Source organism: Engystomops pustulosus, chromosome 2 (genome assembly GCF_040894005.1).
Source record: "Engystomops pustulosus chromosome 2, aEngPut4.maternal, whole genome shotgun sequence".
NCBI lineage: Eukaryota > Metazoa > Chordata > Amphibia > Anura > Leptodactylidae > Engystomops > Engystomops pustulosus.
In genome coordinates, this window is record NC_092412.1 from 213,634,741 (window position 1) to 213,657,338 (window position 22,598).

Sequence of the window (22,598 nt, forward strand, 5' to 3'; positions counted from 1 at the left end):
CGACGGCGCTTGGGCGCCGACATCTTTGTTCCGATCGTGGCCCCCCCCCCCCCAAACGTCATTGTGGGGCGGAAAACGGTTGCCATGGTAGCCTCGGGTCTTCGTTTGACCCGAGGCTAAATGGCTTCTGCAGATTCGTTACAATGAGCCAGTTTAAAAAATTTTAAAAAAATGAATAAAATATTAAAAGTTCAAATCACCCCCCTTTACCTAGAACTGATATAAAACATAATAAATAGTAAAAATCACAAACACATTAGGTATCGCCGCGTCCCAAAATGCTCAATCTATCAAAATATAAAACCGGTTACGGCCGGCGGTGACCTCCGAGACGGGAAATGGCGCCCGAATGTCCGAAATGCGACTTTAACACCTTTTTACATCACATAAAAAATGGAATAAAAAATGATCAAAATGTCGCACAGATCTCAAAATGGTAGCAATGAAAACGTTGGCTCATTTTGCAAAATATTACATATATCACAGCTCCGTACCCCAAAGTATGAACAAGTTATTAGCATCAGAAGATGGCAATTTTTTTTTCTTTTTTGTACACATTCGTTTAATTTTTGAAAATGTATTAAAACGCAATAAAACCTGCATAAATTTGGTATCACCGCGATCGTACAGAACCAAAGAATAAAGTAGATAAAGTAGGTGTTATTTGGAGCGCACAGTCAAAGTCGTAAAAACTGAGCCCACAAGAACGTGACGTTTTCAAATTTGTCCACATTTGGAATTTTTTTCCAGCTTCGCAGTACACGGCATGTTAAAATAAATAAAATTACGGGAAAGTAAAATTTGTTACGCACAAAATAAGCCCTCACACAGGTCTGTACACATAAAAATGAAAAAGTTATAGATTTTTGAAGGTGGAGAGCGAGAAATGAGCAAAAAAACCCTGCGTCCTTAAGGGGTTAAACAGCTGTTAACACTTGTGTTTACAAAATGCAACCATTAACGCATGCGTTAACACATGTATTTGTTAACGCAAGCATTTACATTGCGTTAACAGCTGTTTAATTAGGCAAATAATCTATTCCGCTGTTGCAACGCATGCGTTAAACGCGACGTGTGACCGCACCCTCAGCAACTAGCTACATGTATTTTGCCTGGTTAACAGGAAGATACATGATGCGAGTTCCCAATTGCAAGCAATTTGCTCTAAACGCATCTGTGTTTAACCCCTTAGCGCTCCGCGCCGTAGCTGTACTGCGCAGCTTCCCACTATTGGCGCTCAGCGCAGTACAGCTACTGCGCGAGCGCATACTATTTTAGAATTGTCACCACGTCGCGAGACGTGGTGACATCGGGCTGAAATTTGGGTGACAGAGGCAGGAGGAGTTCCTGTCTCCGTCACCCGACCAATCAAATTGGTCCCGCCCGCCGATCGCCGTGATTGGCCAGTCAAACCTGACTGGCCAATTACAGCGATTTTAGGCTAAAAAACGTGCTTTTAGCACTTTCCTCTTCCTCCAGCGGCACCATTTTGGTTTGGTATCGCTGGAGAGAGGAAAGAGCGTTACTGTGTGCACCAAAATACACTTTTACACTATAAATAGTGTTCTGATCCTTATCTGATCCCTATTGTTCCCTACAAATTCCCATCCTATCTGTTTTTTCCTGTGTCCTGTGTGTTCCCTGTGTGATCGCCTTGTGTGATCCCACGTGTCTTCCGTTTTTCCCTGTCTGTCCCTTCTGAACCCAAACGCACTTTTCAGTGCGCTGTGTTAGCGTTGTTCTGCACTGGACGCACTTTTCAGTGCGCCGTGTGAATAGCGCTGCACAGAATCTTTAGCAATCTTAGCGGTAGTTAGTTTGTCTTAGGGCAAGCTAGGTGCATTTGTAGCGCCTTTTTGCGCGGTGCACATAGGTTTTTTTTCGGTGCCTGGTAATATTTTTTTCCAGAACGCCGTAGGTGTACCCGTACATAGCTACTTTTTGTGTGTGCCATCTGTGCGGCTGGTCCGTGTGGCTTGGTGTGCATTATCTTTTTTTTTTGTGTGCTATCTGTGCGGCTTGTCCGTGTAGTTTAGTGCGCATTATTTTTTTTGTGTGCTATCTGTGCGGCTTGTCCGTGTAGTTTAGTGCGCATTATTTTTTGTGTGTGCCATCTGTGCGGCTTGTCCGTGTAGTTTGGTGTGCATTACCTTTTCTTTTGTGTGCTATCTGTGCGGCTTGTCCGTGTAGTTTAGTGCGCATTATTTTTTTTGTGTGCTATCTGTGCGGCTTGTCCGTGTAGTTTAGTGCGCATTATTTTTTGTGTGCTATCTGTGCGGCTGGTCCGTGTGGCTTGGTGTGCATTATCTTTTTTTTTTGTGTGCTATCTGTGCGGCTTGTCCGTGTAGTTTAGTGCACATTATTTTTTGTGTGCTATCTGTGCGGCTTGTCCGTGTAGTTTAGTGCGCATTATTTTTTGTGTGCCATCTGTGCGGCTGGTCCGTGTGGCTTGGTGTGCATTATCTTTTTTTTTTGTGTGCTATCTGTGCGGCTTGTCCGTGTAGTTTAGTGCACATTATTTTTTGTGTGCTATCTGTGCGGCTTGTCCGTGTAGTTTAGTGCGCATTATTTTTTGTGTGCCATCTGTGCGGCTGGTCCGTGTGGCTTGGTGTGCATTATCTTTTTTTTTTGTGTGCTATCTGTGCGGCTTGTCCGTGTAGTTTAGTGCACATTATTTTTTGTGTGTGCCATCTGTGCGGCTTGTCCGTGTAGTTTGGTGCGCATTATCTTTTTTTTTTTGTGTGCTATCTGTGCGGCTTGTCCGTGTAGTTTAGTGCACATTATTTTTTGTGTGTGCCATCTGTGCGGCTTGTCCGTGTAGTTTGGTGTGCATTATATTTTTTTTTTGTGTGCCTGCTAGACGGTTTATCCGTGTAGTTTGGTGCACATTATCTAATTTTTCTTGTTCTCTATTTTTTTTTGTGTGCAATGTCTCAGAAGACGTACACCGTGTTGGAGGCATATAACATGCTTGCCTCTGACACCGAGTCAGCTAGTGGGGATGATGGTCCCTTTTACCTATCATCATCCTCCTGCTCATCTTCCAGTGACCTGGAAGGACCCCCAAGAAGGCGCCGTAGGGTTCCAGGGACTTCTGCAATTGAAGTGCCTGGGACTTCTGCAGGAGAAGTGCCTGGGACTTCTGCAGGAGAAGTGCCTGGGACTTCTGCAGGAGAAGCGTCTGGGGCTTCCACTGACCCCACATGGGTAGCCCCAGATAATTATACCCCTCAGGTCCCTGACTTTTTGGGCCATCCTGGCATTAACTTTGACACGACAGGGCTCAGAGCTGTAGACTTTTTTAAGTTTTTTTTTTGATGAGGAGCTGCTAAATATTATTATATTTCAGACAAATCTCTACGCTGCACAACATATTGCCCAAAACCCCACGTCCTTTTATGCACAACCCTACAGGTGGACCCCTGTCACTGCAGCAGAGATGTACAAGTATTGGGGCATAATACTCCTTATGGGGATAGTAAAGAAGCCTTCAATCAGGGACTACTGGAGCACAGATATACTGTACCACACCCCCATGTTCCGCATGGCAATGAGCAGGATGCACTTTGAAGCCATCCATAAGTTTTTGCACTACACTGACAACACACAGTGCCCACCCAGAGGTGACCCCAGTTATGATCGGTTATTTAAGGTCAGGCCCATATTAGATCATTTTAGTGCCAAGTTTGCCCAGGCATATACTCCCGCCAAACATGTGAGCATAGACGAGTCCCTGGTACAATTCAAAGGGAGACTTCAATTCCGCCAGTACCTGCCCAATAAGAGGGCAAGATATGGTGTGAAAATGTATAAGCTGTGCGAAAGTTCATCAGGGTACACATACAAGTTCAGGGTATATGAAGGGAAGGACTCCTCTATAGTGCCCCCAGAATGCCCCCCCTTCCTGGGTGTTACAGGGAAGATAGTGTGGGATTTAGTGCACCCACTGCTGGACCAGGGCTACCACCTCTACCTGGACAATTTCTACACCAGCACCACCCTGTTCAAGTGCCTCACTTCCAGAAATACTGCGGCATGCGGCACTGTACGCAGAAATCAGAGAGGTCTCCCTAAGTCGCTGCTTGGGCAAAAACTTAAAAGGCACGAAAGCAGGGCACTATGCAGCGACTCTGTATTGTGTGTTAAGTACAAGGACAAGAGAGAGGTCCTTGTATTAACCACAATACATGAGCACACCACCACCCCTGTCCCAGTACGAGGTGCCAGTACAGAAACCCCCAAGCCAGACTGTATTTTAGATTATAACAAATACATGGGAGGGGTGGACTTGTCTGACCAGGTGCTTCAGCCGTACAATGCCATGCGGAAGTCGAGGGTGTGGTACAAGAAGCTGGCCGTGCACATCATGCAGATGGCATTGTATAATGCTTATGTGCTGCATCGATATGCTGGCCAGAGGGGAACTTTCCTGGAATTTCAAGAGATGGTAATAAAGTACTTTCTTTTTGGAGACCAGGAAGGGGGGAGTGCTAGCACATCTGGAAGTGAGGCCACATCACGTATTGTACCAGGGCAGCACTTTCCAGGAGTAGTTCCCCAAACAGCCAGCAAGGGAAGGTCACAAAAGAGGTGCAGGGTGTGCTCCAAAAATGGCATTCGGAAGGACACCATTCATCACTGTGAGACATGCCCAGAAAAACCAGGGTTATGTATGAAAGATTGCTTCCGAATTTATCATACATCCCTGGATTTTTAGAGTACCCTGTTGTTACCCTGACGCACAGCTTATACATCATGCCGCACCTTCCCTTCTAAGCCCTGCCATGTGCCCAGCCTCTAGATTACTGTCCCGTATGCTTTACCCGGGAAAACATGCATCATGATTTTTAGGGTGTTTGTCTCCCATGGCAGCAGCTGGGCACAAAATGACATAATAGATATTTTTTTACTATGCACTATCCATTTTGCACTTTTTCAGGGGTCCACCTGTGGGGTTAAAATGCTAACTATACCCCTAGATTAATTCATGGAGGGGTGTAGTTTCCAAAATAGGGTCAGTTCTTAGGGGTTTCTACTGTACTGGCCCCTATTGGCATCTACAAATCTTTCATGATGCCAAAAAGAAAAAAAAAAGTACAATGTCTGTGCTCCAACAAGTTATTCCCTTTTGAGCCCTGCCGTGTCACCATCCTACAGATTATTGCCTCCTATGGGGTATTGCCCTAACCGGGGTAACCCGCAGAATGATTTTTGATGTGTTTTTCCCCAGTGGCATGAGTTGGGCAAAATACTTTTGTCACTTCAATGGCATATTTGATAAATTGCAATACAACTGTTTCTCTGCACTACTCACTTTGTATTACATTTGAGCCAGCACCTTAGGGGTTAAAATACTCATACAAGCCTACATACATTCTTTGAGGGGTGCCCTTTCCAAAATGGGTTCACTACTTGGGCTTTCTATTGTACTGGTACCTCGGGGGTACCCCCCATTACCAATCTAGTGAAAACGAAGCTTGAAAACCTAAATTGTGCTTCTTTCTTCCTGACCCCTGCCGTGTGCCCAGCCTGTAAATTATTGGCACATGTGTGGTATTGCCGTACTCAGGACAACCCCCAGAATGATTTTTGGGGTGTTTGTCTAAAGTGGCATGGGTTGGGCACAGTATATGAGGCACAAAAATGACTTTTTTGAGATAAAAACACAATTTTTACTCTGCACCATTTACTTTGCATTCAATTTTGACCAGCGTGTTGGGGGTTAAAATGATCATACAAGCCTACATACATTCTTTGAGGGGTGCCCTTTCCAAAATGGGTTCACTACTTGGGAGTTTCTATTGTACTGGTACCTCGGGGGTACCCCCCCATTACCAATCTAGTGAAAACGAAGCTTGAAAACCTAAATTGTGCTTCTTTCTTCCTGACCCCAGCCGTGTGCCCAGCCTGTAAATTATTGGCACATGTGTGGTATTGCCGTACTCAGGACAACCCCCAGAATGATTTTTGGGGTGTTTGTCTAAAGTGGCATGGGTTGGGCACAGTATATGAGGCACAAAAATGACTTTTTTGAGATAAAAACACAATTTTTACTCTGCACCATTTACTTTGCATTCAATTTTGACCAGCGTGTTGGGGGTTAAAATGATCATACAAGCCTACATACATTCTTTGAGGGGTGCCCTTTCCAAAATGGGTTCACTACTTGGGAGTTTCTATTGTACTGGTACCTCGGGGGTACCCCCCATTACCAATCTAGTGAAAACGAAGCTTGAAAACCTAAATTGTGCTTCTTTCTTCCTGACCCCTGCCGTGTGCCCAGCCTGTAAATTATTGGCACATGTGTGGTATTGCCGTACTCAGGACAACCCCCAGAATGATTTTTGGGGTGTTTGTCTAAAGTGGCATGGGTTGGGCACAGTATATGAGGCACAAAAATGACTTTTTTGAGATAAAAACACAATTTTTACTCTGCACCATTTACTTTGCATTCAATTTTGACCAGCGTGTTGGGGGTTAAAATGATCATACAAGCCTACATACATTCTTTGAGGGGTGCCCTTTCCAAAATGGGTTCACTACTTGGGAGTTTCTATTGTACTGGTACCTCGGGGGTACCCCCCATTACCAATCTAGTGAAAACGAAGCTTGAAAACCTAAATTGTGCTTCTTTCTTCCTGACCCCTGCCGTGTGCCCAGCCTGTAAATTATTGGCACATGTGTGGTATTGCCGTACTCAGGACAACCCCCAGAATGATTTTTGGGGTGTTTGTCTAAAGTGGCATGGGTTGGGCACAGTATATGAGGCACAAAAATGACTTTTTTGAGATAAAAACACAATTTTTACTCTGCACCATTTAATTTGCATTCAATTTTGACCAGCGTGTCGGGGGTTAAAATGCTCACCACAACCACCGATAAATTCTTTGAGGGGTCTAGTTTCCGTAATGGTATCATTTATTGGGGGTTTCTATTGCACTGGCACCTCACGGGCCCTGCCAACATGACATGGCACTCCAAATCCAAACGTGTGAAAACGGAGCTGGAAAATCAAAATTTCACTCCTTCCGTTCTCATCCCTTCTGTGCGCCCAGTCTGTAAATTATTGGCACATGTGTGGTATTGCCGTACTCGGGACAACCCGCAGAATGATTTTTGGGGTGTTTGTCTGAAGTGGCATGGGTTGGGCACAGTATATGAGGCACTAAAATGACATTTTTGAGATAAAAACGCAATTTTTACTCTGCACCATTTGCTTTGCATTTAATTTTGACCAGCGTGTCGGGGGTTAAAATGCTCACCACAACCACCGATAAATTCTTTGAGGGGTCTAGTTTCCGTAATGGTATCATTTATTGGGGGTTTCTATTGCACTGGCACCTCACGGGCCCTGCCAACATGACATGGCACTCCAAATCCAAACATGTGAAAACGGAGCTGGAAAATCAAAATTTCACTCCTTCCGTTCTCATCCCTTCTGTGCGCCCAGTCTGTAAATTATTGGCACATGTGTGGTATTGCTGTACTCGGGACAACCCGCAGAATGATTTTTGGGGAGTTTGTCTAAAGTGGCATGGGTTGGGCACAGTATATGAGGCACTAAAATGACATTTTTGAGATAAAAACACAATTTTTACTCTGCACCATTTACTTTGCATTCAATTTTGACCAGCGTGTCGGGGGTTAAAATGCTCACCACAACCACCGATAAATTCTTTGAGGGGTCTAGTTTCCGAAATGGTGACATTTTGGGGGGTTTTCTATTGTACTTTTACTTCAGGGGCTCTTCAATTACACTGTGGCACCACAAAATATTTGCAGCCAAATTGGCTTTCCAAATTCCCAGTATCGCTAACTCTGTTCTGGACATCGATGTGCGGGGAAACAGCAGCTGACATCCACATGTCTGGTATTGCCGTACTCGGAAGAAGCAGGGCAAGAAATTAGGAATATATATTTACCTCAAATTCCTTCTGAATGTGTCCGTTTTAGGGCTAAATTGGAAAGATTGAAATCAAAAATTGAAATTTCAAAATTTCCACTCCATTTTCATATGCTTCCGGAAAAATAATTAAAGGGTTAACAGACTTCCTAAATGCTGATTTGAATAGGTTGAGATGTTAGGTTCATAAAATGGTGTTACTTGTGGGGGTATATAGTACATAAGCCTTTATAGGGCACTTCCAAACTGAATTGATCACCAAAAAGTTCGCATTTTTCAAATTTCAAGAAAATCTGAGAAGTTGCTACTAAAACTTCAAACCTTCTCACATCCATAAAAATAATGGAAACGTAAAACAAATTATGGATATAAAAAGAAGACCAATGGCAAAAGGTTTCTATCAAAAAAAATTTGTGGTATCACTTTTTGTCTAAAAATTATAACATTTGAAACTTTGAAAATAGTCATTTTTTTCAAATTTTTCCTAAATTTTTGAATTTTTACCCCCCAAAAAAGGAACGGATCACCGAAATGACACTACTAACATAAACTACAATGTCTCACGAGAAAACAATCTCAAAATCACAGAGATATCTTAAAGCGTTGAAAAGTTATTACCACAGGAAGAGACACTGGTCAAATTTCCAAAAAAAGTTGCGAGCCTTAACCTGCAAACAGGCTGCGTCCTTAAGGGGTTAAAAGCAACTCCTCCCCCATGTGCTTATATTGTTTTTCAAACCGGTACTCAAGGGCTTTACCTTAGGTATGCATTATGAGGTTTTGCAGTATGCAAGGTGTACATAATGAGGTTCTGCAGCAGATGATATGTGTACTATGAGGCTTTGCAGCATCTGAGGAGTATGATATTTTGCAACAGTTGAGGTTTGTATTATGAGGTTTTATTGCAGCTAAGGTGTGTATTATGATGATCTACAGCAGCTGAGGCCTATTATTATGAGGTTTTTCAGCAGCTAAGGTGAGTATTATGATGTTCTGCAGCAGCTGAGGTGTGTATTATGAGGTTTTGTAGCAGCTGAGGTGTGTATTATGATGATCTGAAACAGCTGAGGTGTGTATTATGATGTTTGTAGCAGCAGCTGAAGTGGGTACTATCATGTTCTGCAGCAGCTGAGGTGTATATTATGATGTTTGCAGCAGCAGCTGAGGTGTATATTATGATGTTTGCAGCTGAAGTGGGTACTATAATGTTTTGAAGCAGCTGAGGCGTGTATTATGAGGTTTTGTAGCAACAGCTGAGGTGTGTATTATGATGTTCTGCAGCAGCAGCTGAAGTGGGTACTATACAGCAGTGATTTTCAACCAGTGTGCCGTGGCACACTAGTGTGCCGCGACACATGGTCAGGTGTGCCGCGGGGAAAGTTCCCCAAACTATGGTGCCCCCTGTATTTTGTTTCCCAGCAATGCGCAGCGATGCGCAGTCACGGCTTCTTACAATGTAGGAGACGTGTACAATAACACATGCGCAAGCTTTGAAGCTCGCGCAACAAAATGACGTCACCGGGGCCGGCGCATCATCCTGAGAGTGGAGAGACTCTCACATTTGCCTATCGCCAAGGTAATGCCCACCAATAATGCTGACTATATGAGCTTTTGCCTGAGTATATGAACTGTTGGCAGAATACTCAGCATATGAGCTGGTACTTTTAGTACTCCAGCAGTATACTGCATATAACAATGAGAAATACTATAGTCATGAGGCTGGAGTACTACAAGTACCAGCTCATATGCGGAGTATATGAGCTGACACTTGTACTCTGGCCTCATGGCCATAGTACTTCTCATTGTACCCCTTTATATTGCAGTATATGAGCCACATAATAATCAGCACCATATACTAAAAACAGGGAGAAACTGAGAACTGTTGAGGAATAGCTTTGTGTGTGTCTTTCCACCATTCCTGCCAGGATATCCCTTTTGTGTTTATCGAAGCAGGCCCAGGTTTCACAATGAGTGAGTAAAATAAATTTAGAATCTAAATTATTAACTATATGTATAATATGATTGTTTTAGTGTCATTTTGTGCTATTTTGGTTGGTGGTGTGCCCCAGGATTTTTTAAGTATAAAAAGTGTGCCGCGGCTCAAAAAAGGTTGAAAATCACTGCTATACAGTAATGTTCTGCAGCAGCTGAGGTGTATATTATGATGTTTGCAGCAGCTGAAGTGGGTACTATCATGTTCTGCAGCAGCTGAGGTGTATAGAATGATGTTTGCAGCAGCAGCTGAGGTGTATATTATGATGTTTGCAGCTGAAGTGGGTACTATAATGTTTTGAAGCAGCTGAGGCGTGTATTATGAGGTTTTGTAGCAACAGCTGAGGTGTGTATTATGATGTTCTGCAGCAGCTGAGGTGTGTATTATGATGTTTTGAAGCAGCTGAGGCGTGTATTATGAGGTTTTGTAGCAGCTGAGGTGTGTATTATGATGTTCTGCAGCAGCTGAGATGTATATTATGATGTTTGCAGCAGCTGAGATGTATATTATGTTTGCAGCAGCTGAGGTGGGTACTATGATGTTCTGCAGAAGCTGAGGTGGGTACTATACTATAGTGTTTTGCAGAAGCTGAGGTAAGTATTATAATCACAATGGTTCTTTAGGCCGGCGCCACACAGTGCGCTTTGTCTTCGCTTGCAAACGCAGACAAAGTCGCGGAACGAGTCGCCGGTGTTTTGCGTTAATTTAACGTGAAACACCGGCGGCTCGCTCCCGATCGCAGGCGTTTCCATAGAAACGCCGATGCGATCGGGCCGAGGCCCGCCCCGGTGGGCGCGACTTTGTTTGCGTTTGCAAGCGCAGACAAAGCGCCCTGTGTGGCGACGGCCTTACTGTAAGAGCAGTGGAACTCTCTGCCGCAGGAGGTTGTTATGGCGGACTCTATGTACATGTTCAAGAGAGGCCTGGATGACTTTCTGGAGAGGAAAAATATCACGGGTTATGGGGACAAAACATTTATTTAATTCTTAAAGGTTGGACTTGCATTTTTTCCCACCTTGTATACTGTGATACTATGACTGCAAACTGAAAAATAAAAAAGTTCTGGCTGTTAGAAGGGGGGCAGCAAAGAAAAGTAAAAATGGAAGAAAAGTATTTCACCACTAAATGTTGCTGATGGAAAGTACAGAATCCCCCTGAAAAAAAACACACAAAAAGTCTCGTGCAGAGGCCACATAGTCAGCCTGAGCAAATTGAGACCCCACACGGTGTCCGTCACACTTTCCCGCTCACTTCTGTCTTTCCACAAGTTTGTGACTAAGATAAAGTTCCCGCCCAGTTATCATCCTGACGCGCCACATAATAACCACACGGCTCGCGTGACGTCAGCAGCGGAATGCGATAAGGCCACGCCCCCTGCAGGCGTCACGCCGCGGCGTCGATAGGAAAAATGTCAGGCCGTTCAGTGAGAGCCGAGACCCGAAGCCGGGCCAAAGATGACATCAAGAAAGTGATGGCGGCCATCGAGAAGGTCCGCAGATGGTGAGCGCTAGTTCAGAGTCAGTAAAGTGCGCGCCACACTTCTACTAGGTGGGTGAGGTACTCGCTCTTTTACAGGGACCCTGGAGCCGGCAAATAACTTGCCAAGGAGGTTCCGCTGATTGGTGGTGCGATTGAGTGACGTATCTATCAGCCAATTGGATGCCGCCACTCCGTAGCTGAGCTGTCACCATCCGTCCTGTAACTAGCGGGGGGCGTGTCCCGGTAGCAGGGCTGTGGTTGGAGGACTTAGAGATTCCGTGATTGGATGAACAGATCGCTGAGAAAAGCGCCATCCTGTCACAGGGATCCGCTGCGTGTGGTTGCCGTGGAAATGGGCCAGAGATGCAGACGAAGGGACAGTGTGGCCTCGATATTATTTACATGTCTATGACGTCATGTTATTATTTTTTTTTTAATCATGGCGATCATGTGCAGTGTGAGGCTCCTATTACTAGTGATGTCACACAGATCCTATATAGAGTGTATACCTTGTCAGTCACTGGATCCCCTATAACAGTGATGGCAAACCTTTTAGACACTGAGTGCCCAAACTACAACCAAAACCCACATATTTTTTTTGCAATGTGACAATTTAAGCAGTAACTTCTGATTCCCTGCTCTGTCACAGGTTTAAATTGTATTGGCACCTGAGGACCCCTATACAGTAGATAGAAGGAGAGGAATTTTGAATTATCATTATAGCTTCCTTCTAGGGTTCTGGGCTGCCTGGGACTGCAAGAGGCTGTGCGTCCTTTCTGCCATTTTGTGCGCTGGGTTGATGGCAAAGGTGCCCATAGAAAGGGCTCTGAGTGCCACCTCTGGCACCCGTGCCATAGGTTTGCCACCACTGCCCTATAAGTTTCCTGTCTCCAGGTGACCTGTCCTGCCAGGTGACTCGCCTTAAATCCCAGGCTTTTTTTTCTTTTTCCATGTACGGAGTTGTATAAGGGCTTATTTTCTGCATTAAAAAATCATACTTCCTATTGGAGGTATCTTATATTCCATGGCGCGCAAGCTGGAAAAAAATTCCAAATGCAGGGAAAGTGACAAAAAAAGCATTTGCACCATTTTGCCATGTGTTTAGTTTTTAATGGCTTTGACTCTCTTTTTTTGGGATGTTGCGACATAAAGATACCAAATTTATATAGGGGTTGATAGATTTTTTTTTTTTTTTTAAATCTTTGTTTCGACCACTTCTGACGACAATAACTCGCAGACCTGTGTAAGGGTCATTATTTGTAACACAAGATGATGTTTTCATTTCTACCATTTTTGGTACTGTACAACCTAACATGTTTATATTTGTGTATTTGTTTTCTAGGGAAAGGAAGGTAAATATGAACTTGAACCCTAGGGGGGGCTGAGCCCTCTTCATACTCACCGAGCGTTTGCTTCACAATTAAGCAAACGCCCGTCGCTAACACCCACGATCGGTGCTAGCACGGATCGTGGGTGTTAAGCCTTTGATCGCCGCTGGCAAAGCTGCTGGCGGCATTAAAGAGCCGGTGGGCGCCGCCATCTTGGCTCCGATCGTTGCTCCCCCTAACGTCATCGGGGAGCGGCGATCTGTTGCCATGACAGCCTCGGGTCACACAAAGATCCGAGGCTATCATGTTTTAGGCTATCTATTACAATGTGCAACCTAGGGTTAAAGTACCCTAGGGAGTCTGAAAAATAGTAAAAAATAAAAAAAGTAAAAAAAAAATTATATTAAAAAAACACAAAAATTCAAATCACCCCCTTTTCCCTAGAAGTCATATAACTATAAATAAACAGTAAAAATCATAAACGCATTAGGTATCACTGCGTCCGACAATGCCTAACGGGTTTTCAGTGCGTTTAAACTCGTAACGGAAAATAGCGCCCGAAGTGGCAAATGGCATTTTTTGCCATTTTGAAAAGTATAAAAAATTCAATACAAAGTGATCAAAAGGTTGTACAGTCCTTAAAATAGAAGCATTGAAAATGTCATCAAACGTCTCGCTAAAAATGACACCACCCACAGCTCTGTACACCAATGTATGAAAAAGTAATTAGCGCCAGAATACAGGAGGCTTTAATTTTTGTAAATGTATGAAAACATTATAAAACCTATACAAATTTGGTATCCCCATGATCGTATTGACCCAATGAATGAAGTAGACATGTCATTTGGGGCGCACAGTGAAAGCTATAAAAACCAAGCCCACAAGAAAACGGCGCAAATGTGTTTTTTCATAATTTTCACTTCATTTAGAATTTTTTTTTTTCCCCCTTTCCTTTCCCAGTATACGGCATAGAATATTGAATACTGTCACTATGAAATGCAATTTGTTACGCAGAAAATAAGCCGTCACACAGCTCTTTACATAAAGAAAAAAAAGCTATAGATTTTTGAAGGTGGGGAGTGAAAAATAAAGACGCAAAAACGAAAAAGGGCCTGGTCCTTAAGGGGTTAAAGAGGACCTGTCACCCATAAATCGGGCACTAGGAGCTGCTTACTAAAGCTTACAAACGATGCAGTGTTAGATTGATATCTATCTAACACTGCAGCGGAGTACAATGTAAACGTTGGACTGCTCACCAACCAGTCCAATGTATTCCTGAGGGGGCGGGGATGGGGCGTGGTTAGGAGCGGTTAGAGGCATTTTCTAAAAACAATCTGGGCTATCAATGTGGCTTCCATTGCAGAGTGTATCAGGTCCCTGCAAGATCTTGCTTCATGCTCTTCTCTAAATAGTTAAAGAAAATCTAAAAAAAAAAGGAATTCAAAACTTTTCTGCACCCTCGCAGGTCTTCTCCATGTTACGTCCGGCAGCAGCAGATCCGTGCGACGTCACAGGCTCCCACGTCCGCCACGGCTGCAATTGTATTGTGTGCGGCGGCAAACTTTCTTGTCAGCAGCAGCTGACCTAAAACGGAGCAGGCGACTGCTGGCTACTATATACTGGGGGGTATAAAAACTTTATTAAAAAATAAACACCTCAAAAATACAGAGTTGGCACCATGGTGTGACTATTACATTCCCACGGATCCAAGTCCACCATACTGGTAGTAAGATGTACAAACTCTGCTGCCACCAATCTAATGGAAGAAGTGATTTGTCCCATGTTGTATATGAGGGTCATAGTCAGAGGGTAATGTGGCTAAGTTTATTTTCATAGAGTTCTTCAGGACGGGACTGGCATCATCCATAATCACATGTTCATGTTTCAGGGAGAAGAAATGGGTGACTGTTGGTGACACATCCCTGCGGATATTTAAATGGGTCCCTGTTATTGATGGAAGAGACGTGCGTATAAATATATATATACATTATTATACTGGGGGCTTTTCTCCCCAGTGAGTATTCCCTTTTTATGTTATTGCTTCCTGTCTGGAAATTCTGTGTCGCTCAAGTCATGTTATCTCATTGAGAACTGATAAAACATGGATTTATGTGACCAGAGGCCTCTGTCTCTCATTTCCTGGTGATAAAGTACACCACAGACTCTCTACAAAGGGGAGCACAAAACATCACAACACTACTGCTGAAGGAGGTTCTGCCATACAGTAATAATGCTGTAAAAAGATAATAAAAATAATTAGTTAATTAGTTAACTGATCACCAGGACCTGGAGTAGGCACGGAATGACCTCTTGGGTCCGGGGGCCGTCTGAGAGAAAATAATTTATTCCAGCTTTATTTGATATCCAGAAAACATGTCACAACGAAAACACCAGTACGAGAACCAATGCATTTCTAGCGATTTACGAACCAGCGCGTACAATTGCTCACAGCAAGGTGTGTACTGGTATTTGGAAGAATATTTCGCCACTTTCAAACCAACCATGATTAAAAATGTGTTGGTTATTGTACTGGTGTTTTTGCTGTGACATATTTTCTGGATATCAAATAATGCTGGATTAAATAATTTTTTCTCATACCTTGGTGAGTGCTGGATCATTTCTTTATTTTGATAGAGTAGTAATGGAGCATTCTGACTACATACCATTTTTGTCTTGCATTTAAAAGTAGGATATAGTGAGAAGACACAGTCCTCCCAGCAGGCAGAGATGGTATAGTCATTCTGTAGCTGAACAGTTGATTCTTTCCTGATGCATCATTGGTAACATAGATAATAGCATAGAGAAAGAGAAATCTAACAGTCATAATGGTCTCTCATAATAGCAGAGAGGAGGCTGCATGGCAAGGAAATATGTGCCTCTCTTCCTTTGCACTTCTAAGGTCACTTTCACATGCCCATCTGTGGGGATGCATACACGTCCCGTTAGATGGCAATGGAGGCCCTGTGGCGGTATGGTGCCACACGTGTGGCGCCGTACACTGGGAAAAGATGGAGCATGCTCTATCTCTTCCTGTGTGTGCCCCGCCAGGTGGGCATACCGCTGTGTGAATGTACACTTATATGTACTAAGGGGGGCAGGAATATCTATATACAGGGTACACATTTGGAATAACATGCTCTCTGTGGACATACTATAGACCCTTTACAAAAGTTCATACTTTGAGAACATTACAGGCATATTGCATCATCATATAGATGATATTTGTTTTTGGGGGGTGTATTTGGACCATCCAACTTTGTCAACTTCCTAACATGAGCCTTTACACACGGTGTAACCTCCCCATGATGTCTCCGGTCTGAGAAGACTACTTCCTAATTCAGACCAGATTTCAGTGTTACTGTATATTAGGCATACGGGTCACTTTCTTATGCAGTTTTTGGGTGTTCACTCCAACATTTTTAGTCACTGTAGGTGTGTATCCTCATATATATCATTAAATGTAACCAAGTATGTCTGTATTACTTCTCAGAAGGAGAAGGTGAAAGGAAATGCTGCCCGGGGAAATTCTTCTGCCAATGCCAACTCTTCGCTTCTGCTAGAATTTCAAGGTGAGATTGACTGACACTGTGACCACACATACAAATGAAGATTTTATTTGGCATGTATAGTAATTACTCCTGCAGATAAGTCACTGGGGAAAATGGAAAAATGAAGTGTCCATTCAGTTCAATAGGCAAAAGTAGCCATTGGGTGTAAGACTTGAGTATCCCTTCTGTTACTCGCTAGCGCCCCCTGTAATCCTAGAAGCTTTATCACTTTTGAAAGACGTGATTTAGGCTACTACTGTGGAATGCACGTGGCCATGGTCTGTTGAATGTAGCCCATGTGCACACCGGTGACAGGAGAAAAAGCTGCCTGAGCTGCAAACACTGACCTGATATGAGTTTTGCGGCTTAAAGGGAACCTGTCTCCACATATCTCGCCCAGAAACCTGCCATGGTACCTTAAATTACTTTAACAGCGTTCCTTTGCTGCCCTTACCGTTCCTGTAAAAATAGCTTTTATTTATTCTCTTACCTTCTGAAGGTAAAGTCAGGGAGGCGGCCAGCTCTGGTATACAGTCAAGCTGCCCCGCCTCCTGGCCACTCTCCCTCCTAAGCCAGTCTCGTAGGGCCGGCTTCCTTGGCTTTACCCTCAGAAGGCAGGAAGATGAATAAAAGTTATTTTTACAGGAATTGTGGCCTCAATAATAAAAAGTAGAAAAAGGTAAGCAGTTGAATGCTATCAAAGGAAATCTACAACTAAAATAAAGTAAAATGAAACTAAACATACTCCTCTATCGCCCTCTTCGTTTCAATCCTGGTGCTGGTCTTCTTCAAGCTTGACGCGTCGGGATGGCTGAAAAAAGTTAGGCTACATTCACACGATGAATGCCTGCCGTACTGTAGTACGGCAGGCATACATCGGCGCTGCGGAGAGGAGCAGGGGATGAGCGCAGCTCTCCCCCGCCCCTCTCCATAGGCATATACAGCGCATGGCGCCTTATTACGTAGAAAGATAGGACATGTCCTATCTTTCTACGGGCTATGGAGCATTACGGTGCTGCACCGTACCGCTCCCATACAGGGCCGTGAGCCCATACAAGTGTATGGGGGACGTATATACGCTGGCTGTATATACGCTCCCCATACGTTCGTGTGAATGTAGCCTTAGAAAAAGCAGCCCGAAGCATGGGGCCGCGATATTCAGCGCTTTAGGTTAATTGTTAATTGTTCGAGCCTCTCACCATCTATTTCTCCCATGCTGGAGAGGGAGGTGACGACACGCAGGAGGCGTGATTAATTAACAACCCGATCCACCGGACATCGCGTCCCTGCTACAGGCTTCTTTTTCTAATTTGTTTTTCAGCAATCCCACACTTTGTAGTTAAGGGGGATAGCTGTTTGAAATGGTATCAAAGCTGTGTAACCAACTTTACATTATTGATGTTGACTTACACCCAATATTGGTGCATGCAGACTGCATGTATATATCATTCAGCTGTACAGTGATGCATGAAATGTTATTAGATTAATCTGCTGGAATTTTAATTGAGAAAACATTCTGTTCATGGAGTTGTTTATATCCCTACAGATGAAACCAGTAACCAAAGCTCCTTGTCTGATGTATACCAACCAAAGGTGGAAAGCAGCACCTCCAGCCCAAGCCCCACACATAGCGAGTCCCCGAGTCCATTGCACACAACTGACTCCCAGCCCCCAACATTGGGACAGGAGAGTCTGGATGGTAAGGATACATGACTTAGACCCCTGGCCTGGAAACAGCAGCAGCATCTGAATCGCATAACTATACCGTCACCCATCATACTGTCTGTATCATTAGTTTATTGTATGGTCCTTTTTTCCACATTTTGTCATCATAAATGATTTCCTTGTAGTATGTGTAATCTCTCAGCTGCTCAGCACAGTAAAGCCAAAGTAGATTATATTTGCTGTTACATGTAAACTATCTAATAAATATGCATATACGTAATGCTGTTCTATTTGTATATGATCTTTCCAAACTTCATAAAGTCTGAGACCTCTGCTCTCCAGCCAGACATATTCTCTAGCGCCATGTTTGTCTTTCTGTAGATATACCGCCCTGGAAAACTTCTCACTTTTAGATTGTTAGGTTTGTCAGTTCCCATTGATGTATGACAGCAGTATTACTGATTCTTCGGGCTGGCCACCTCTCTGCACTTCAGGTCCTGCAACGACCTCTCAAAATTAGGGATAGTGACCTCCCTTAATTAATCCCCGGGTGTAATGGGTAATCATTTTAGCCAGTGAGTGGCTGCAGCGGTCGCATTCCTTTTTGTTGAGATGAAACAGGAGTGTTAAAATATGTTAATTATTGGGTAAATCACTTACTGTCCAGGTTCTTCAAATAAATTTTGTTAGTCTAATGAAAAGTTTTACAATTTTATATACAATATTCCAATATACTTTCTGAATTAAATCATCACTGTTGTCTAGATCTCTGCTTGCTCTCCCTCTAATGGAAGCCTAACTGTTTACTTTCTGTGGATAGAAGGAGTGGTCTGTGGTCCTATGATGTCAGCTGTGTTATGATGTGACCATGGACTGATATCCATCCACAGGAAGTAGACAATGACGATCTAGAAAACTGAGGAATTGACATATATTTTTCCAAAATACTTTCTATATCAATTCCTCAGTTTTCTATATCTTTTCTTACTGTCATTCTATAGGAAGCTTCATTGTTCACTTCCTGTGGATGGATATCAATCCATGGTCACATCATGCATAACACAGCTGACATCATAGGACCACAGATCACTCTATCTATAGGAAGTAATAATAATCTTTATTTATATAGTGCCATTAAATTCCGTAGTGCTTTACAAATCATAGTAGAAAGAGCGATCCGTGGTCCTATAATGTGACCATGGATTGATATCCATCCATAGGAAGTAAACAATGAAGCTTTCTATAGAACAACAGTAAGAACAGATATAGAAAACTGAGGAAAGTATTTTGGAAAATTGTACAACATCTTAATACACAAGCAGTAACCTTTGTTTGCATAAATTGGAATACCCCTTTAAGTTGAACACCGTAGTTCAGATTGAATACTTTCCTTCCTTCTTTATTATCCAACATTCGCATTGGATAAGCATTCATTGTAATTGTTTGGTAGATGCTGTATTTATATCTTTCAGATCCATCTGGACCTGCTTCAGAGGTAGCGGATGAACCCCCTACTCTTACTAAGGAGGAACCTGCTTTATCTGCTGCTCAGGTACTACTAGCTTCATCATTTTACATGGATGGGTTATTTTTGGGTCAAGTCTCAGTTGTGTCATGTATCCACCCAGTCGTCCTTTTTTTACATGAGCATCTTCCAGATTTATTACTTTGATCTACTTTCTCTGACCCTACAACTGCAGGTCCTTGCTATGTGGCATAGAGAAATGCCAGACGTTCTTACATTGGTGGGGGTTCATGAACAATGGAAAATAGTGATTGCTTAAACAATAGCAATTGCTTTCAAAGGTTCCTTATGGTTCAAATATTGGCCATAAAAATGCAGGGGTGTACACTAGGCTTTTGATTAATATCTGCCTGCAAAATAAAGTGACTATTAAACCGTTAACCGCTTAAAGGAAACCTACCACTTCTGAAGGTAGGTATGAGATGCAAACACCGGGCACCAGCTCAGGGTGAGCTGGTGCCGGTGCTTAGTCTCGTTAGTGTTAAAACCGCGGTATCGCGGTTTTAACACTTTTTAAACTTTATAGTAGAAACTGCTTCGGCGCTGCGCGCGACCGTGCGCGCGCAACGCCTGCGGCATTTCCAATGTAGACGCGCGCACGATCATGCGCACGCAGCGCCGAAGCAGTTTCTGCTAGAAAGTTTAAAAAGTCTTAAAACCGCGATACCGCGGTTTTAACACTAACGAGACTAAGCACCGGCACCAGCTCACCCTGAGCTGGTGCCCGGTGTTTGCATCTCATACCTACCTTCAGAAGTGGTAGGTTTCCTTTAAGGACTGTCCATTGTAAATATACGTCATAAAGAGGTTAGTTGTATATGGACAAAGCTCAGGCTGTTCTCTCCCCATACAGGTCAGGTATCTGCTATATTATACAGCAGACACCTGCAGCTAACTGCTTTGGTCATTGCTTGCAACAGTCATGGCAGTTAACCTGATGGTTGCAGTGGCCAGGTCCGTGCTCGCTAGCGGGGCACAGACTATGATGTTGGCAAGCAGCAGACAGCCTGTGCGCCGTCAGAAGGACTGGATTAAGTAGTGGACCTGCTGGGCAGTGTCGGAAAGATGAGTACAGAGTTTACTATTTTTATGTGCCCGGCTGGGGGCTGGCAGGCTATATACTGGGGAAGACTGAGACCATGCATTTTTTTGCACCTTAGGCCTATTCTCGAGGCAATAGGTTTTCAGTTTTTTGTGGTAAAATTAGGTACCTCGGCTTATACTTGAGTATATCCAGTAAATGTGTGTGTGTGTGTGTGTGTGTGTGTGTGTGTGTGTGTATATATGAGTATACAAATATCTATATATTTTTTTTTTAAGGGGGCCCCATTCAGAAATCTTATATGGGGCCCAGCCTCTCCTAGTTACAACACTGCTATAGACTGCGCCAGCTTTCTTATTAATACTAGTGTAATAATAGAATGGGACATGAACAAAAAAAACGCCAAAATAGCATTGCTTTCACAACACTTGCTTATAATACATTTGCAAGATACGTTTTGAAATGTGTTCTTCATACCACAGGCAGAAGATCCGGATGAGTCTGGAGCACCACCGTTGAAGAGAGCGTGCCCTGATGTGCCTTCCCGTCCCCCCACTGCATTGAAAAGCTAGTGCCAAATACAAATCCATTGAAACCTTGTGCTGTGACAGCATTCGGAAGCCTTAGATGACAATGTTTGCACTGGAGGCTGGAAGTTGTGCAATTGCCTTTTAAAGGGAGGGAATGACAACCTGCCTTATAGAGGTCTAGTCCAGAACACAAAGTGAATGAGTGATCTTCTACTTTGTTACTCACATTCATCAGAGGTACCACACAGCCCTAATGCCTGGATTATTACCACGCCACCGCTTATTGTGCCATGTCCCTGCTTTTTGTCAGCTGGCATTATTAAATGTACACATCATGGCTTATATGAAATCCACATAGCATATAGTTACATTACTGTATCATTTAGAGGTGATTCTACTGCCTTTAGACCTTTTTCTAGATTTGATACATAAAAAATGATAATAATAAAGCACAAGGCTAGAGCACCATTCCCTGCCATGTACTGAAGAACTTACCCAGGGGATCATCCTGAAGCACTAAACTGACATGAAGCTGAAAAAAAAGGTTTTTCACATAAAGCACTTCTAAATTATTCAATTTATAATGCAGAATTCTAAGATTCCACCGCTCCATTCCTTATAGAATCCTAAAGAGAACTATATTATGCTGTTTATATTCCATGTTCTTTTCTAGTATTGAGGACAATGGATGTTGGATGTGTTTCATTACAACAAAGATATTTTTAATAAATGAACCGAACTGTTTCAGGTGGTCTCTAGGATTTCTTTGAACATCAAAGAAAAAAATAACCACAAGTTATAGCGTTCGTTCACATCATTATTATTATTATTATTTTTACAAAACCACGCACATAAACATAAAATTAATTCATTCTCCTCTGCCAATGCTTGCCATTTATGAATATTGGTGGACCTTTCCTAGTAAGGAGTCTCCCCAGAAACCTCATTCTTAACAGCTTTTTCCTTTTTTTTAATCCCCCAAGCAACTTGTAGGTCTGAATAATCCCCTGATATTTCCAATAATAATAATAATTCCTTTATTTATATAGCGCACACAGATTATGCAGTGCTGCACAGAGCTTGCCAGATCAGTCCAATCTTTTAGCGCAAGTAATCCTAATCTTATGCAGGCTCTGGAAATAAACAGGTGACACGTGGACAGTAGGCCCTGAGAATAAACCTAATTGCCACTCTTACCCTAAGCCACGCGCATCAAACTCATTTTCCCCAGAGGCCACATTAGACGTGTGGTTACCCTAGAAGGGCCAAATGTCATTTTATTACTGTATAAATGTATCTACTAAAGCTGTTTAGTAGTTACATTACAGTGTTACCGTTACAGTCAGCCATTCGAGGGCAACCACAGTTTAACTAGAGAAACCAGCATGGCCAGTATTTACACCTACGGTGCCTCCACATGGTAGCCAGTAGTCCAAGCGACCCCATGTGGTAACCAGTACTTATAGTTCCCTCACACAATAGCAAGCAGTCACAGTGACCCCACTTGGTTTCAGTATATTTTGCTGTGGGAAAATATATATAATATATACTCGCCTTTCCCTGCTCCCCCAAATCAGCAGCAGTC

At 43.1% G+C, this 22,598-nt stretch overlaps 1 protein-coding gene across 2 annotated transcripts; it reads left to right on the forward strand.

Annotated features, from left to right (window-relative positions):
- Window positions 1–11,237: 11,237 nt before the first annotated feature.
- Window positions 11,238–21,757, forward strand: BCL7B (BAF chromatin remodeling complex subunit BCL7B). 2 transcript variants are annotated; one of them, XM_072138070.1, is made up of 6 exons: window positions 11,238–11,396; window positions 14,592–14,667; window positions 16,194–16,272; window positions 17,798–17,950; window positions 19,389–19,468; window positions 20,966–21,757. In XM_072138070.1, the coding sequence occupies exons 1-6, from the start codon at window positions 11,305–11,307 to the stop codon at window positions 21,053–21,055; spliced, it is 570 nt and encodes a 189-aa protein (XP_071994171.1). In that variant the 5' UTR covers window positions 11,238–11,304; the 3' UTR covers window positions 21,056–21,757. The 2 variants fall into 2 exon arrangements, with proteins under 2 accessions (XP_071994171.1, XP_071994172.1); XM_072138071.1 differs by lacking the exon at window positions 11,238–11,396 and adding an exon at window positions 11,659–11,825.
- The last annotated feature ends 841 nt before the right edge of the window (window positions 21,758–22,598 follow it).

Bases quoted from the DNA above. Each gene is read 5' to 3' on its own strand.
- BCL7B (XM_072138070.1), top strand. From the start codon at position 11,305: ATGTCAGGCCGTTCAGTGAGAGCCGAGACCCGAAGCCGGGCCAAAGAT. The intron at 16,273-17,797 runs GTGAGATTGACT...ATATCCCTACAG, and splicing joins GCTTCTGCTAGAATTTCAAG to ATGAAACCAGTAACCAAAGC. The intron at 19,469-20,965 runs GTACTACTAGCT...TTCATACCACAG, and splicing joins CTGCTTTATCTGCTGCTCAG to GCAGAAGATCCGGATGAGTC.